The following is an 18,475-nucleotide window of genomic DNA, read 5'->3' on the forward strand; positions in this document are numbered from 1 at the left end:
GGGGGGGATAATCTCTGTCCTCCAGGCTAACATGCGTTTTGTGTATCATCTGGTCTAGAAAACAAACGTCAACACAGTGCAGTCCAAGGAGGTGATAACATACACTGCCACCAACTGAAAGGGCTCTGTTTTCATTCCCACTGACAAGAGATTAATTTGGTAAAAGAATAGTGAGAGCTAGATGGGTGACGGACAGTTAGACCGAGAGATAAGCTCTGCATGCCCCAAGGGACTGAGGCATAGGAAATGTAAGACTTGAAGAGAAAATGGAGCTGTGAAGAGGTGAAGAGGTACCCAAGTAGAGATTCGGGGCAGCAGGAGGATGCCATAGATCTGAGACAACTTTTGCTCACAATTTTATTAGTTTGGAGCTAGCTTAGGGTCTAGAAAGCACAACCATGAAGAGCAAATGAGAGTTTCCAAAGAAAGTGATGATGAAAAAACAGTTGTGGTTTCCATAGACCATCAGCTTCTTGATATTTCTCAAGAGCCAGTCACCCGGCAGAGCTGTGTCTTCATTCCACAGCCTCCGAAACGGTGGCTGCTCTGTGTGTCCATGCAATTGATCACAGCGCTTTGATTTTTCAGCTGAACGGTCAGGAAGTGGAATTACCGTTTTTCCATCCTTCGGGGAAGCTGGAGATTTATCGAAACAAAAACAGCACGACCGTGGAGTCCAAGGGCGTGGTGAGCGTGCAGTACTCGGACACAGGCCTGCTGGACATCCGCCTGTCCACCGCCTACTTCAACTGCACCGGCGGCTTGTGTGGCTTCTTCAACGCCAACGCCAGCGACGAGTTCTGCCTCCCCAATGGCAAGTGCACCGACAACTTGGTGGTGTTTCTGGAAAGCTGGACCACGTTCGAGGAGATCTGCAACGGCGAGTGCGGGGACCTGCTCAAGGCCTGCAACAACGACTCGGAGCTGCTCAAGTTCTATCGGAGCCGCTCCAGGTGCGGCCTCATCAACGACCCCTCCAACAGCTCCTTTCTGGAGTGCCACGGGGTGGTCAACGTCACCGCCTACTATCGCACCTGCCTCTTCCGCCTGTGCCAGAGCGGAGGCAACGAGTCGGAACTCTGTGACTCGGTGGCGCGCTACGCCAGCGCCTGCAAGAACGCCGACGTGGAGGTGGGCCCCTGGCGGACCTACGACTTCTGCCGTAAGTTGGGCTGTGCCACGTGGAGGGGGGACCCATGCCACACCCTCGCTCCTTACTCAGGACTCCTCTTCCTGGTGGGACTGAGCCCAAGGGCAAACAATGACTGGTATACCTTCCCCAGCCCCCTCTGGAAGGCCCCTGGTCCCCAAGCTGACTCTTTCCCACCTTCGTTTTCATTTCTCATTCCACAATACCTTTTCATCGCAGGTGGGTCAGCCAGCCTATTGACTCATGGTTTTATCTAGCGAAGGGTACCACATGTCAAAGAACTAGAAGGCTTTGTGATGGTTCTGTAGGTGCCTTCTCCCTAGCAAAGAGGGGCTCCATTCATTTTGATAGGAGGTGATGGGTCAGGGAGCCTTTCAGGGTGTGGAGATTAGCACCACTCCCTGGGGGCACACCTGACAATGGCTACTAAGTGCATCCCATGTTGCTGGCTCTTTGTTTTGTCCCTAGAGTACCTGACCCCTCTCAGCAGGGCCGTGGCAATACTATTAGTCCTTAGAATAACTGCTGGGAAGAGCTGAGTCTGAATACCCTTGCTTATCAGGAGTAGCACAAAAGGGGAGAGGAGTAGCTGGGGGTGGGGGAGCCCGTATCTGGAGCAAGAACCGCCTCACCTGGACTTCAGCACACATCCTTCTCTCACCAAAAGGTTCAGCCCTAAACCATTATGACTACATCCTCTATATCTAGTTATTTTTCTTATTGCACTTCTTCCTAAGTTTAACTTTTTATTTTGAAATAGTTTCTAAGTTCCATAAAAGAGCAAGAATACCCATATACTCATCACCCAGATTAACCATCATTAACATTTTGTCTCGTTTGCTCTCTTCACTCCTCTCCAACTGATAGTAATTTGCATACATACAGCACTTACTGAGACCAATACATATATACTCAGTACTATACATACTCTCTGTTTGAGAGTAAGTTACCTCTTGTGTTAGCTTTCTGACACTACATGTAGCAAAATACTTGAGATAATCAACTTATAAAGTGAGAAGGTTTATTTGGTTTCAAAGATTTCAGTACATGATTTGTTGGCTGCTTTGCTTTGGGGCCTATGGCAAGGAGCATATGGGGAGCAAAGCTGTTCACCTCATGGTCAGGAATGAATGAGAGAGGAAGATGAATGGTTAGGCTCCCACTGTCCTCTCTAAGAACAAAACTGTAGCGATCAGATCATCTCACTAGGTCCCACCTCTTAAAGATCCCCCCTCCAATAGCTTCCGTTAAAGGTAACTAAGGCTTTAAAATATGGGCCCTTTGGGGACATTTCAGATCCAAACTATAGTGTCCCTTTACACCTGAATCTTCAGTGTGTGTTTCCTTAGGGTAAAAACCGTCTCTTACGTAACCACAGTACGGTGATCAACCTTAGGAAACTTAACATGTATACCATAATGTAACACCTGTATTCCAGTTTTGTCAACTAACTCAGTAATGTGCTTTATGGCTTGTTTTTGTTTCTGCTTTGGCCTTGGTACAGATCTAGTCTAGGGACACGTGTTTTTGTTGCCATAGCTCTTCAGTCTCCTTCAATCGGGAACAATTCCTTGTTTTTCACTATGGCTTATGATCTGGACAGTTTTGAAGGATTCGGCCTTGTCTTTTGTAACAGAATGCCCCTTTGGGGTGTGGTGTGCCCTCATGTGAGCTTCAGCTCACACCCCCACCCAGTGGTCCTGCACGTGTCACTCATGGTTTTTCTCATGAGCTCTGAGGGTGTGCAGAGGAGTACTGTGTCCTGCAGCCCACGCTGGTGATGTGCCTGCTGGTCACCTGGCCAGGGGTTGTCAGATGTCTCCTCTCTGTAGTCTCTGTGCTTTCCCTGCCACCAGCCAGCCAAATGGCAAATATCCTGTTGTTCACCAAAATCCCCATCCTTGATTCAATGTTTGTTGTTGATTTTTGCTTGTGTCAATCTTTTGCATGATGATTACAAACTGGGATCTCCAGCTGCAGTATTGTCCCTACTTTTTCCAGCCAGCAATTGTCACCCCAATGTGAGCAAGAGCCCTAACTCTGTCTCTCAGCTCACGCAGTCATTCATTCGCCCCTCTCTTTGTCTCTATTTCACTCTCATCACTGTGGATGTGGATTTGTATTTTTTCCAGTGGCTTCTATTTTGTATTACACTTGTCAATTATTTGGGGGTGTTAAAACTGTTCTGGATTTGGTCTTTAAACTGGCTCCTGTGTCCTTTTGGCACGCCTCTCATTTTTTTCTTTTATTTTCTTTTTTTTAGCAGTTTCTTACTTTCTGACATAACTCGATGCTCCACATTCATCTCTCAACCTGCTCTGCCCCATGCTGGAATCAGTCATTACTCTAAGAAGCTCTGATTCCTTTTCATGGGGAGTATTATTAGAAACCAAGACCGGGGTATTATTAGAAACCATTGCTCTTGGGTGTCTTTGCTTTGTCTCTAGGCCCTTTTGATAGACAGAGCTAAGAATTAATATGCATACACACATTACACACACAGGCGCACACACATCTTTTTGAATCTCTGATTTTCTGAACTTAGGAAGTCCAATGAGCAGGTGGAGGGGTTGGTGGCTGCCATCTCAGCAGAGGGCAGCTGTCTGTGTCCCTGATGAGCTTTACCCACCCTGGAGAGGCATGAATAGTAGATTCTGTGAATCCAAAACAAGGCTCTGGGAACATGCTCTTTTTATAAAGTCAGGAAAACCACACCATTTTCCATTGGCCACCACATGTAGTGGGATCTTGTGATGCTTTCCCAGAACATTCTCTAACCACTCTGAGCACCCTCTTTTGTCCCATCTCCAGCTTACCTAACATGGTTTTCACCCTTGTGTTCACACCCAGCTTTCTAGTTGTGTTTCACTCAGGCACGGAATTGCTGAGCCTCCCCCATGTCAAATCTGGTTGTTGCAGACTGCTGGTGGCCATCCTTTTGGACAACTAATTCCTACCTGGCAGAGAGTGTTCTGGACGGTTTTTGTACTGCAGGGAGCACAGTTTGTGTGTGCCAAGTTAGCCTGGTGTAATGGTGGTGGGCCTTCTTTTCCGGGGTGTGATGGCAGCTGAGCAGAACTTGTCACTGTGCCTCATTTGTGCCAGTGGAACTAGAGGGATCCCTTGCAAGTGCCTTTTTAGAGAAAGATTGTACAGCAGCAGGTATGTGGCACGTGGGTGGAGGGCCAGGGCTCACACTTGAAATCTTCCAGAGGTCTCATCTACTCTTGTGCACTTGGGTCTGGCAAGAAGGACTGAATTGTGCACACTTGATTCATGGAGTCTCCAGGCACTGAGGGGTTAATACAGTTGAGTTCTGTAGAATGGGGATGGGATTGAGCGACACCTGCAGATCGGGAGCACCATCTTCTTTGCACTGCTTCCACATTCAGAATTTCCTACCACCCCTCTCTTTGGAAGAGCCAGGCTGTCCAATTAAGTAATTTCACAGAGTCATTTCAGGGGCGGGGGGAAGTTTTATTACTCTACGTCTGTATGTTCCAGACTTTCAGACAAATTCAGACAACACAATAAGTCATAAAGCAAGAGCCATTTAAATAAGTCATGTTATTTGCTATCACCATAATCCTGCAGTCACTGTTAGAACATTCATAATTTAGAGACAAATGTGAAAATCCCTTCACACAGACATTTATAATCAGTGCTGAACTAGCCTTCAACTCCAAAGCCGTATGGTATTGTAGTCAACTGAAATGGAGAGAATCCTTTAGCCCAGAGGAAAAAAAAGATTGGCTTCCAGTACATAGTGCAGAACTATCGAGTTGGTACTTGTGGGCAGAGCTATTATTGCCATGCAATTTATTTCTCTGTAGTGTCCTTCACGTCCTTGGATTGTAAAACACTATTAAGGAATGATGATGGTCTGTGTAAGGGCCAAAGAAAGTTCTAAAGGCAAGATCTTCTTTTCCTTGGAAACGGTGGGGACCTTTTCAAACAGTTGGGCCACATTGTCATCTCGTAGACAGATTGCTTCTGTGCTCCTGGATTCTGTTCCTGGAACACAAGTCTGTCAAATTGTGATCAACCAGAGTCATAGAGAGAAATGGGACACTTACCCAGAACTCCACAGTGGGCAGCACATGCAATTTTGTGTGACTCCAAGACTTAATCTGTTGAGGAAGTGTCCTGGGAGGAAGTGCAGTTGGAAATGGAATGTGAAGTTGGCTTTGAAGGGGGCCATCCAGGCAGGGAATGGGTGTGAGCATAGGTGTGGGTGACCATGTGCAGAGGGTGGTGAGGAGGTGGAGGAGACCGAGGGTCCCTGGAGCAGAGAAACCAAGGACAAAGAGAGAGACATTGGACCAATTTGTAGAGTAAAAATGCCTGCAGAAGGCCTGTCTATATAAGGGAGGGAAGTACAAAGAGAAAGGGCATACTATTTATTGAGACCATAATGGACTTCATATACTAGATTATTAGCCTTCGGAACAGTCCTATAGGTAAACTTGGCACTTATTTAATAAAAGAAGACATGGAAGCTCAGAGACATCAGTAAGCCAGTTAAGAGAACAGCATCCCCAGGTCTGGTCCCAAGGCACATGTTGTTTCTAGCACATCATTAGCTCCCGAGTCTACAACAGGAGACCTGGATTTGAATCCTTCTCTGGCTCTTACTAGTTAGATAAGTTAAATCACTGAACTTCCATGTCCTTGCTTGTAGGATAGGGAGGGTAAAACCTGCATTACTGTCCTGAGATGAGGTAAACATGGGCGTAGGATGGTGCCTGGCACATGGCAAGTACTTAATCCTGGCCTGTAGTCTCAGAATCTTCTACATGGAAAACTAAGGACACTAATGGGCCCTGTGAATGCGGGATTTTTCTAGGCCTTTGGTAACCCCCAATGAGGATGACAATGGTGCCCCTCACATGCATTCATTGAGCTCACAGTGCTACATAAGCATGAATGCCCACAGCTGGGCGAACGCACGCACCCTGCGCACACCTTTCTCCAGCCTGTTTTCTCTTTGATCACCTTCAGCTCTGGAATGCCCAGAGAACAGCCATTTCGAGGAGTGCATGACCTGTACAGAAACCTGTGAGACGCTGGCCCTGGGCCCCATCTGCGTAGACAGCTGCTCGGAGGGATGTCAGTGTGACGAGGGGTATGCCCTGCTGGGCAGCCAGTGCGTGACCCGGAGCCAGTGCGGCTGCAACTTCGAGGGGCACCAACTTGCCACCAATGAGACCTTCTGGGTGGACCAGGACTGCCAGATCTTCTGTTACTGCAATGGCACAGACAACAGTGTCCACTGTGAGACCATCCCCTGCAAGGATGACGAGTACTGCATGGAGGAGGGCAGCCTGTACTCCTGCCAGCCACGCACCGACGCCTCCTGCATCGTCTCGGGCTACGGCCACTACCTTACCTTTGATGGCTACCCCTTTGACTTCCAAACTAGCTGTCCACTCATCCTGTGCACTACAGGAAGCCGGCCGAGCTCAGACCCTTTCCCCAAGTTCACCGTGACAGCCAAGAACGAGGACCGGGACCCATCCCTGGCCCTGTGGGTCAAGCAGGTGGATGTGACTGTGTTTGGCTACAGCATCGTGATTCACCGGGCCTACAAGCACACTGTGTTGGTGAGTAGTCACAGGCTGATCTTGAGGAGGGAATCGAATCGTGGGTACATGAGGACAGAGGTCCTCGGTTCACTAGCCAGGCTGCAGCTGAATCAGGCTGGTCTAGCATCCAAAGAAAATCATAGTGTACTGGGGCAGGCAGACTTTGGAGAATTTCTGTCACTATCTTACAGACTAGGAAACTGAGGCTCAGGGTGAAGAAAGAATTTGCCCAAGTCACAGACCTCAAATTGGTAGAAGTGCCAGCTTTAGAAATGTATCTTTCATATTATAGCAGGGTCTGTTGGAGAGAGCATTGGCCCAGATTGAAATCCCAGCTTGGTGACCTCTGTGCATCCTTGGGCACAGAGGATGCAGAACCTCCAGTTCTGTCATGGGGTCTGTAAGAGGTTGCATGTCTCAGTGGCCTGTTGTCCTGATCTACCCTTTCCCTGTTTTGATCAGAATACATGCTCTGGCCTCTGCCATCTCTTCTAGTCTCCCTGTGGCTTCCATGACACCCCAGAGTTCAAGGGTCTTGCTCACATCTATAGCAATCTCTTTACTCTCTGGGCTTCAGGACCCTCTTTCTTACCTTCCTAGCTTTTCCACCCAAGAACCCCTGCCCCCCCACCCTTGGTTGTGAAGACAGGGGCAGCAGGGCAGAGGTGGAGTTCTGAATGCCCCTTGGACTGCCCAGTGATGGCAGCCCAGGCGACAGGCCCAGCCCTTCCTTCTCCACTGTCTTGTCTGAGCAGGATGTGAAATATGAACAAGCTGACCAGCAGCCTCTGCGTGGGCATCTTGGAAGAGCTGATTTAGGGCGTTCACCTTCTTGACATTATCTTCATGGGTCTGTGTCATAACTCGTCTGTCTCCAAGGGGCTGCCTTTTCATCTTTACAATTCTCAGCTAAACGGAACTAAACTAACCACGCTAAGCTCAAGTTCTCTGAGCAGCTCTACTGTGTCCCCCCTGGGATTCACTCTACTTTCTCTGACAAAGAGGGGTCCCAGCTTCTTGAACTGTCATCCTTTACCTTCATTGGAAATAAGATGCCTGCTGGCATCTAAGGCGGCAGTCTTAGCCTGCCTTTTCATCTTCACTTTCTTGGATATCAGGAACCTAAATCCCAGCTGCTTCCTCTATGCCTCTCCTAGCAGTTTAGTTCTGAATCCATTACTTCATTAATCTTCTTGTATTTTTTTTGTGTGTGTGTGTCTGACTCCCTCAGTTCCAATCATGGGCTTGTTAAGGACAGGATCCACACCTCATTCATCTTTATGTTAGGTGCATGTCTAGTGCCCTGCACACAGCAACACTCAAAACACTTGTGAATAAATGAGGTGATAAAGTGACCCCTTTCCTCCAAGGTCCCTGTGAGTTTCCTTTTGCTGCTGGCCACGTCTTTGGCAAGCTGAGAGATTAAACGAGCCAATGAGGCTAGTTAGGAATGTATCAGAGGCTCTGCTTTTTTCTAGCAGATGTCTGCACAGTTGAAGCTGCCCATTATAATAACTTCCCTGTACTCCAGTTTCATTATAGTTTAAAACAAATAGATCAATCATTTTGTCCATGCAGCTGGCATCATATTTGTCCTTTCCCCGCCTTTAGCCTCAGCTGACAGATCTCCACCCCTAGGTTTAGACATTTTCATGTAGTTACTTATCTCCTTGACATTCACCACCTTTGCACCTTTCTACCTTTGGGTTTTTTTTTTCTTCTTCTTCTTCTTTTTTAAAATAAGATCTGTTCATAGGTCCTGTCCCACCTACTTTATTGGGAAGAGTCTTTCTGCTTTATGTTACATTCTCAGTATTTAGGTGGATGGACACCTGAGGCTGCACACCTTGTGTTCTGATCTCCTTTGCTCTGCGTCCATGTTGCCCTTTATTTTTAAGTACACGAGTCATTGGATTTAGGGCCCACTAAATCCACTGTCACCTCATCTTAATTACATCAACTAAGACCCTGTTTCCAAATAAGGTTACATCCATGGGTCCCAGGGATAAAAATCTCAAAATATCATTTGGGGGAACACAATTCCACCTACAACTGGGGGCGATTAGAGAGAAATGGGCATGCAGGAGGATCTGATAAAAGGAGTAAGGGGTCCTGCCAGGGCCCTTCATTTCAAGTCACCCAGAAGTCCTAAGTGCCCAAGCTGGGAACAGAGTAGCTGGCTCTCAAAGCCCTGGCAAGAAGACCAAGCTCAGGATGCACTGGAGGTTCTTTCCTTTGGGGGCCCCAGGGATGGATTTAGCATCCACTTTGAATTATTAATATGTTTGATGGGATCTGCTTATTCGATGATTTGCATTTGTTTTGCCCATGATGTTATTATTAGTCATCATCTCTCCCTGAGCCTGAAGAGTAATGGCTGTCAGGATGACAGTGTGAAATGAAATGCAGGACAGAACACCCCCCAGAGCCCTCAGTCACTGCTGGCGCTCTCAGACATGCAGGGTGACATGGAGGTGATTCCTTGGGATAAGGATTCTTCTGTGACTCTGAGCTTTCTCTGAATTAAGCATCTGCAAAGGCGAAAGAAAATCCACTCAGCCAAAAGAAGGTGGAGATAAACATGCTGTCTATAGACCAGGTGGGGTGATGGGGAGAGCGGCAGGTGAGCCTGGGCAGGTGAGTCACCGCCGGGGATGCTGCTCTCTCCTGTCCCAGGCCAGGACTGAACAGAGATGGCCTCTTTTCCAGACTCATGTCCAGGCCAACAGGGAAGTTTTAGGGGTCTTCAAAGCCTGAGTCCTTCTCACTAGTCTTGTCACCATCAGAGAAGAGTGAGGTGTTTGAGGGTCACTCTGACTTAGTTTAGTTTGACAATCTGGTATTGATGCCTGTTCTGGGCAAGAAATGAAAGTTTCTTGAAAGATAGTATCAAACATGAGAATAGAAAAAATAAAAAAGTAAACAAGTCTTCTGTCCTAAGAGAGCTCAGAGTCTGGGGGAGCAACAGACCTGTTAACAGTTGGTGTCAATGTCATGCGAAGTGCTGTAAAAATGTTACAAAGGGCCACAAGAGCAGAGGAGGGGTTGCCCCAGTCAGCCTGGGGGTTTCAGGGAGGGCCTCTTGGCAGGGATGACCCAGATCTGAGCCCTGAAGGAGTATATCCGCCATGCTGAGAGTGACAGGAGGGTGTCCAGGGGAATATCCAGGTGGGAGGTAAAGCCTAGGTGTGACCACTGAAGACGCTGTAGGAGGCCCGGGCTGGTTGTTTAGAGAGAAATGCTACAGAAATTCAAATGTGTGATCTTATTCCTGATACAGTCTATGGGTCCTGCATCTGTAGATTCAACCAACTTTGGGTTGGGAAAAAGTAGACAGACAGGTAGATACATATATAGATCTATAGATGTGTGTGTGTACACACAGACATGTATAAAATTGCATGGATACTGAACATGTATAGATTTTTGTGTCATTATCCCCAAGCAAAACAATATAACAACAATTTGCATAGCATTTATATGGTATTATGTATCATAAGTCATCTAGAGATGATTTGAAGTAGATAGGAGCATGTGTATAGGTTTTGTGAAAATACTGTCCTATAAGGGACTTGAGCATCCTCAGAGTCTGGTGTCCATAGGGGTCCTGAACCAACCCCCCATGGACATGGAGGGATGACTGTATTTAAATATCCCAAATGTTTCCCCACACTGATCCCTATGCCTTCCTTTCTTCCTCCTCCATCCATCAAGTCCTGTTGCCATGCCAACCTCCTCCTTTTCCTCTGATCTCCTCCCCCTCAGTTCCCTCTTTCCCTCCGTATCTCACTTCCAGAGAGATTCAAGGCAGTGGTGGCACAAAAGCGGTCTCATCCATGGGGTGTCAGAGACAGAGAGATGTGGAGCCTGCCAGAGTGTCTTTCTCAGGTGCTCCTTGGCGGGGACAGAATTTACAAGCCTTTTAGCTTTAGTGCCATTATTTATGCCTCCCCAAGGTGTTGCCTCCCACGTGACACCAGGTAGCCCAGAACACAGAATTCAGGGACCGTGTGGTGGACCACATCAGCCACCTTTGAGTGCACAGCTTTTGGATTTCTGCTCATGAGCCTCTAGTGCGGGTCAGAGTCTCTGCAGCCTTGGCTTCCCTAGGTGACCTGCAGAGCCTGTGTTCTGCATTTGCACAGGGCCACCTCCTTCTACCTCTAGGCCTCCTGGTTGAGGAAGCCGTGCTTACCAGCACCCTCTCCCTTCTCCTCCCCCTCCAGGAACCCTGGCACTTGATGGCTCCCCACGGCATCCTCTGCCCTCCTCTCTTCCAGGCACAAAGATGGAGGCATCTCCTCTCCTCCTCACCCCTTGCCTTCCCAAGGGCCAGACCTTCTTTTGTCTTTAACCTTTCCTTTTCTAAGAGGTCTTTCTCTTCAGCCCATGGACATACTTACTGTAAAGTAGACCCTCCTCCAGTCGTTCTCCAATCTCCCTCCTCCCTTCCCAGCCAGACTCCTCCATTGGTCATCTCTGCTTCTGTGTCTCCTCTTGGCTATTTGCTTCCAGAATCTGACTTACGGCTATATCATCAGATTCTCTTATTAAGACCACAGGTAGCTTTTCTTTCAAAAGACTTTTTTTCAGGCTTTATGTCATGGCCTCTTTGCCATGTGGGACACTGCATTTGAGGCCCTCCTCATCCTTTGGTATCTGATGTGGGCATCATCTTCTGCAGGCAACCTTGAACCGTTCCCCAGGCCAAGTCTGATGCCTATGCATCTCTGTTTGCCTCTATGCTTTTATCAGATGGTCTTACTATCTGCTTATGTTCTTGTCTCTGCCACATGCCATTGAGCTCTTAGAAAAAGGGCCTATGCTTCATCCCAGCCTAGTACAGTGCCTGGCACTCAGTAGTGCCAACTAGATGGATGAATTCAACCTGGACACATTTTCATAAGAGAGGACAGAGTTGAGTTGTTTTGAAGGGTGAACAGTGCCTTGTGGAAGGGTGTGGAGGAAGGGCCTCCTTGCAGATATAGGGCCGGGCCCTAGAAGCAAAGCCTGAGATGGACACTCTTGGGAAATGGGGGAAGCACTGGGGAAAAGAGCCCAACACCCATGTCCTCTGACCTGGAGCCCATCTGTAGCCTGGGTGGCCAGAAGCTCTGAGTATGACCTGCACCCCAGGGTCAGTCCTCAGTGTGGTCAGTCATTGACCAAGGGCTACCCAGGGGGTGGAAGAGTTGGAGTGGGTGCTCATTAGTTTATGGACAAAGTGGGTCCCATTGAGCCAAGGCCAGCTGAGTTTTGGGGAGCCCACAGAGTCTGGGAATGGGACCCCAGATAGGACATGGAAGGCATCAGTCCCACTTGAGGCAGAGGACTGGTGGGATGAGAAGACATAATTGGTCCTGTTAAGAAACTGCAAACTGTGAGTACAGCTGGTGTGGAGGACCAAGTGGGCTGGCTCTGAGAGGCAGGGCCCCCTGGAGAGCCCAGTGGGATGTGCTGAGCACGTCAGACTTTTTATCATGATCTGCAGAGGGTGTCAAGTATTAGCTCAACAGCTTTCAATTGTCTTTTAAAGATGGCAGGTGTAGGTGAATGAAGGAGAGGGGCCAGCCCAGGACCAGGGAGGTAAGTTAGGAGGTGATTCCATCTGAAGGGTGAAAGATGATGGGCTTCTCAACTAAGGTAGGAGCTGTGTGGTTGTGAGGGGCTGGAAGAGAGATGCAGGAGGTCAGGGGAGGGGCTTCTGGTCAGAAAGCACTGTTAAAACACCTGCTTCTCTCTCAAGGACACCCAGCTCTCCTGCTCTCCGTTGCCCTGGCTGCTGTGAGCACCTGGAAACCCCTATTTTCTGTCACGCTCTAACCCAGCCCAGGCTCTAGGATGTAGTTTATCATAATCAGAATATTTCAAGGACACAACAGTTCTGGAGCTTTATGTTAAGGGATTTCCCTGTTGTCTGACTTTGGAAACATATGTGAAGAAATGGGTGTCAAGCGTCCCTTTCATGTGATGTATTGTGCTGTGGATCACCACGAAAGTCAAGAGGGGAAGGTGGTCATAAAGGTCAATAAAATGCAATCCCTGCCCTCAGGTTGCTCATAATCTTGCAGGTGAGACAGAAGCATACACAACCAACCATGATATAAGGCAGATGGAGTTGTTTGTGTCCATGGCAGCACGCACAAGCTTGATCTTGGCCCCAAATGGAGAAGAATATAAGAAAATATAAATAACACGCTCTGCTTTCCCTGGGCAAGGAAGTGATTAATTCTGACCATGGTCTTGGACTTGGAAAGTCTTGCTTTACAGGAGAGGGGACACTGGAGCAGGGTCTGGAGGACCAGAGGGATGCTGCCAGGTGAAGGGTGGCATGCCAGGCAGAGGGACCAGTGAGTCAGCCCAGAGGATGAAGTCATCCTCCAAGAAAGAAAAAACAAATCACACAAGTAAAGGAATTAATAAAGTGGGACTCGCCTAAAATAAATCCACAAAAGAGCTGAAAATAGAAACACAAAAGTCCTAGTTTGGGTATTTTAGTCTAAACTTTAATTGAATTCTTATTACCCTCTCATTACCTTGGAGAAAACAATTTGAACTCCTGGGGGAAAATAATGTTGTATAGACAGAAGGCACTGAAATAAATAGGTATATTAGTGTACAAAGGATAGACATTTAAGTCTGTTCAAATCCTAATAATAATAGTTGACTGGCATCAACAACAGTACATGCAAAGATTGCATCCAACCTGCCCAAGCTCCCCTCTGGGACTTATCTTTCTAGAAATTGGAAGGGCTGAGGACTCTGGGCCAATTGTACTTCTCCCCTCTACCCTCCTTCTCTTACAGGTCAACAGTGAACGGCTCTATTTGCCCCTGAAGTTGGGACAAGGGAAGATAAATATCTTTTCCTTTGGTTTCCACGTGGTGGTGGAAACGGACTTTGGCCTGAAGGTTGTGTATGACTGGAAGACCTTCCTGTCCATCACGGTCCCTCGGAGCATGCAGAACAGTACCTATGGCTTGTGTGGCCGCTACAATGGCAACCCTGACGATGACCTGGAGATGCCCATGGGTCTGCTTGCACTGAGTGTCAGTGAGTTTGGGCAGAGCTGGGTGAAGAGGGACACCTTCTGCCAGGTGGGCTGTGGGGACCGCTGTCCATCCTGTGCCAAGGTTGAAGGTTTCTCTAAGGTGCAACAACTGTGCAGCCTGATCCCCAACCAGAACGCCGGCTTTGCCAAGTGTCACAGCAAAGTCAATCCCACCTTCTTCTACAAGAACTGCCTGTTTGACTCCTGCATTGATGGGGGCGCGGTGCAGACCGCGTGCAGCTGGCTGCAGAACTACGCCAGTACTTGCCAGACTCAGGGGATTGCCGTGACCGGCTGGAGGAATTACACATCCTGCTGTGAGTTCTCCTCCTTATCTCTCCCTATAGTTTCTCCCTTTTCTTGGTTGGTGAGGGAGGACAGTCTTCCAACTCCATAGAAGCCAAATGATCAAGTAAAGTGATTTAAGGATATGCACTTTGATATTGAGTTCATTATATGAAACAAAATATGTAACCTCCATTTTCTTATCTGTAAAATGGGGTTGATACCTCTTATTCAGTGAGTTACCCTGGAGGATGAAATACAATCAGACATATAAAGCACTATGTGTGGCATTCGGATTCAGCAAGTGCACAATAAAATGCTAACCAGACACTAGTGGGGAGAGAGCTAGTTAATTCATTCTTCCATTCTAGAACTTCATGGGTCCACCATGGCATTGATCAATTATATGCTTTCTCTAAGTGAATCATTCTATTTGATTCATAGATATCACAATCCAGTCTTTGTGCTTATGAAATATAGCAGAATATTAAAAGCATTAGAGTTCCTGGATTCTAGCCTTGACTCTGTCCTTAAGGGTCTGTGTGACCTTGGATCAATTTACTTTCCATCCCTTGTGCTCAGTTTCCCCCTCCAAAGAGCAGTGTTAATGCTGCCTGTATCACTTATGCTACAGAAACGTCAGGAGGATCAAATTAGGTAATTGGAACACTAGCACGTGCATCGCATGCTGAGTGGCATTATTATATTAATGGCTTGCTCTGGGCCAAGCCCAGTGCTAAACGCTCTGTCCACATTATCTCATTTATTCTTCTCAATAACCCAATTAGGCAAGGAGAAATTGAGACTCAGAGGAGTTAAGTAACTTGCCTAAGATCATAAAATTCCAGTGGCAAAGTTGGCATTTGAACTTCTAACCCCAAAGCCCATACACTATTCTAGTGGACTATGGACTGGGATATTTGCTTGCATTTAGCATGTGCAAATAGGAAAAGGTTGGGAGGGGAAACTACCGTTGGTCTTTGACTAACCTGCCGTGGTTTATTTTCCCATCTCAGTCTCATTAAGTACTGCAAATTTCTTTTAGAAGATCTGACTGTATAAAAAGGCTATATAAATTGATTCTGAATGCCTAGAGCTCTAAGTAAGGGATACAGCAGGGTTCCCCGAGAATCGACTCCCATTTTCATCCTGTAAAAGGAAGATTTGGATGAAGAACCAGAAATGGAATTGTGGTTTAATGTTCACACACTTTACATTCCACATGCAGTCCCTGAGAGAGAGGGTGAAGAGGGGAGAGGGACAGAAAAGGTGCCAATACCGTTTCATCCAGGCTCAGTCTCTGAGCCAGGGTGGTGGGGACATGGTGCCACTAGGGGTGACTTTCCAGATGAATTGGTCTATGGTGTTTTCAATAAAATAAATCTGCCTATGAAAAAGTCAAGGTCTGGATAAACCCTAGAGCTATGTGGGTGTCACATATAGGTTGGGAGAGCTTGGCTTCCTCTAAATCAGAAAACCAGAGGCCTTAACATGGTTCAGGATCAGTAAACTAGTTTGGAAGGTGAGACTTCCTCTCTCCTTGAGAAGGGAAACCTCTTCATCCAAGGTTTCCTCTTGAAAACCTACTACAGGGAGCTCCCCTTACCTGTTGCCATGGCTGGTGGCTGTACAGTGGCTGGTATTAGGGGGCCACCATCCAAAACCTGTCAATTCTAATCAACAGGGAAAGGCACTGGGGGATAATACCAGGAACACTCACCTCAACTGGTGGTGTCAATTTTTGTCACTCATGGGAAAGAAAAGGAATTGAGTTAGCAAGCCCTATAACCTTCTTTCCAAGGAAGAAGTCCATCCTACCCCACTGGGCTTGGCTAAGGATAAAGGATAGGAAGACAATTCTCTTGTCCTCTGGTCCCCTCTACAAGTAACTCCGTCCTCTCCTCTCCTAAAGTTCTGCCCAGACATTGGTCACCTTGTTTTTATGGCTAAACTTGTCATGGGGAGCTCCACCTATGGCACTCAGAGCCGAGTCTGCCCCACCTCCCTCTGAGTCTTGGGTCCCATCCAGGACCAGCTGCCTCCAGGACATCCCAGGCTGACACATCAGAGCCACCAGGTGATAAAGAACAGTTCCCATTGCAAGGGTTTAGACCTTCCTTTGCTTCAGCATTTCAGGACAAGGGCAAAGATCCAAAAGACAGAGCACCAGAAGATATGGTGGTAATGAAGGGCAGGAAAATTTTCAAAAAGTTATAATAAATACTTGGAAGACAGTCTGTGGGAAGCTGGGGAATAAGGCACAGCTGGAGGTCACTTAGTCTTCCATTTTGAATTCCAGAAGCAGGGAAAATCTGCGAGTGATTGAGTACGACCTCATCGATTCAACAGAAAACCTGGCCTGAGCATGGTCATTTGTAACTGTATTTGAGGTGACTTTGACTTCTGAGAAGTGAGAGCAGGACTGACCTCCATCCCTCTCATTCTACTAAAATTAATCCAATTCAGTACTCACTGAGATATGAGAAATGGTGCTTTCAGAAGAAAAGGGGTTAAGTCAGATTGCCCTTTAAACTTGTGCTTTATTGGTAACAAGGTAAAATGCCTGTGTTTTTCAAAGATATTGGCTGTTCGTATCAATAGGATAATTTATTACTCAATTATCTTATTTGTAAATGCATTGGAAAAACCTCTCCACCCAAGTTGAACAAATGGGCTGAGGGAGAAGGGGAGGTAAATTGTCTTAATTACCAACCCCTTCTTAAAATTCCTTCAGCCGAGTATCATTCTCCCAGCCCCTCAATGTGGTACTTAGAGCAGTGGATGGTGAGAATACAGTAACAGAAGCAAGTGATAACTAGTAACTGGACCCCGCCTTAGCTCTTGCTGTGGCCTTTCCTGGGTGGGCTGTGTGGACTTGTTTCAGTAGGCACTAGTGACAGTCCCATTCTCTCCAGGAGGGAACTAAGAAACAGAGCAGCTTTCCCAAGGAAGGGAGCTCAGGAATGTGGAAAAGTGTCTCCAGAGACAGTGTTCTCCTCAGAGATGTGACCCCGAGGAGACTCAGCACCTGATGTATTATGGGAAGCCATCAGTCAAGGTCAACTATCATTATCATTTCCCTTTTATCAGAGGGAGTTTTTGCTATTTCAGGGTCCTGAGTCCAAAGTCCTTTAATTAGGAATTTTATTACTTATTTCTCTGCCTATCCAATAAAATTTAATTGAACTCTTTTCTTAAAAAGTAATTCCTGCTCTGACTACTATAACTAGTACTACCATGGATATCAGAAGCTATCATTAAAGTACCGCACGTTGTCACTCATGGGAAGGAAGAGCAAAGTCTGGATAGCATCACAAATTGTATCTCGTTTTATCTGATGAGGGAAACATCTCATCCCCATTTTACAGATGAGAAAACAGAGGTTCAGAGAGGGAGAGGAACCTGACCACAGTGACCCTCCTAGTTATCGTTAGAGCCACGGCTGAAAACCAAATCAGTCTAATACCAAAGCCCTTGTCCATTCTGTTGTGTATTAATGCTTTCAGTGGATCCATTCATGCTGCTGTCTCCTCAGGGCACACATGCTAAAAGGATCTCCTGGCCACAACAAAAGTCACAGTCTTGACCACAGTAAAAATCCAGGTGCAGAGCCAGGTGTCACTTCTCAGCTCTCTAGACTGCATTCAGGGGGAGAAAGAAGCAGCAAATCAGTATAAGGAATTTGAAAGTTTGTTTTTGAGAATCGAATGTAATTACCCACCTGCCATATTCTCAGCATTGTTTTGGATGCCATGGAAGAATCCAAAGCATAAGACTTGGAGTTTGTAGACTAGTTGAAGAAATAGGACTCATTTGAAGTACTTGAAAGAACAATGAACTTCTTCCCAGATATTAACTCATATTGTAGAACTTCAAACACTGTTAGTACTGGCTCATGAACAAGTTAAACCAAATATGTTAGTGATAAAAATAAAACAAGTTAATATTGGCACATGAGTGAAAGGTCAATCAGTGAAAATATGAGACTGTCCAGAAATAACCCTGAACACTAAATAGAAATTAGTATATGGTCAAGCTGGCATTGTAGATCACTGGAGGAAAAAATATATCATTTAATAAATAGTAAAGGGATGAAGGGCAAATTAGCTGGGAATAAAATAGCTAAATCCCTTCTTCTCTCCTCACTGCAAAATCAAGTCCAGACAGAAGAAAGATTAAATTAAAAAATTGAATTATAAAAGTACTGGTAAAAAACTAAGGAGTTTTGTTATTTTTTAGTAATCTTGTAGTAAAGAGGGCTTTCCTAAGCAAAACACTCTAAAGTTGTAAAGGAAAACCCGATAAATTTAACAGTATTAAAATTTCATATCTCTTCATAGCAAAAACATAATCAAAAACTGAAACAAGTACAAAAATTTTTAAAGGAAGCAAAGTGAAAGACAA

General features: G+C 46.5%; 1 protein-coding gene across 1 annotated transcript in view; it reads left to right on the top strand.

Annotated features, from left to right (window-relative positions):
• The window catches only part of Tecta (tectorin alpha), a 68,770-nt gene that overhangs the window by 26,369 nt on the left and 23,926 nt on the right, over positions 1-18,475 (top strand). The window contains exons 9-11 of the mRNA XM_021728534.3: positions 589-1,162; positions 6,152-6,753; positions 13,542-14,103. Coding sequence (XP_021584209.3) covers positions 589-1,162; positions 6,152-6,753; positions 13,542-14,103 — 1,738 coding nt within the window. The remainder of the gene's footprint in view (positions 1-588; positions 1,163-6,151; positions 6,754-13,541; positions 14,104-18,475) is intronic.

The sequence above is a fragment of the Ictidomys tridecemlineatus genome, chromosome 4, assembly GCF_052094955.1.
Source record: "Ictidomys tridecemlineatus isolate mIctTri1 chromosome 4, mIctTri1.hap1, whole genome shotgun sequence".
Classification (NCBI taxonomy): domain Eukaryota; kingdom Metazoa; phylum Chordata; class Mammalia; order Rodentia; family Sciuridae; genus Ictidomys; species Ictidomys tridecemlineatus.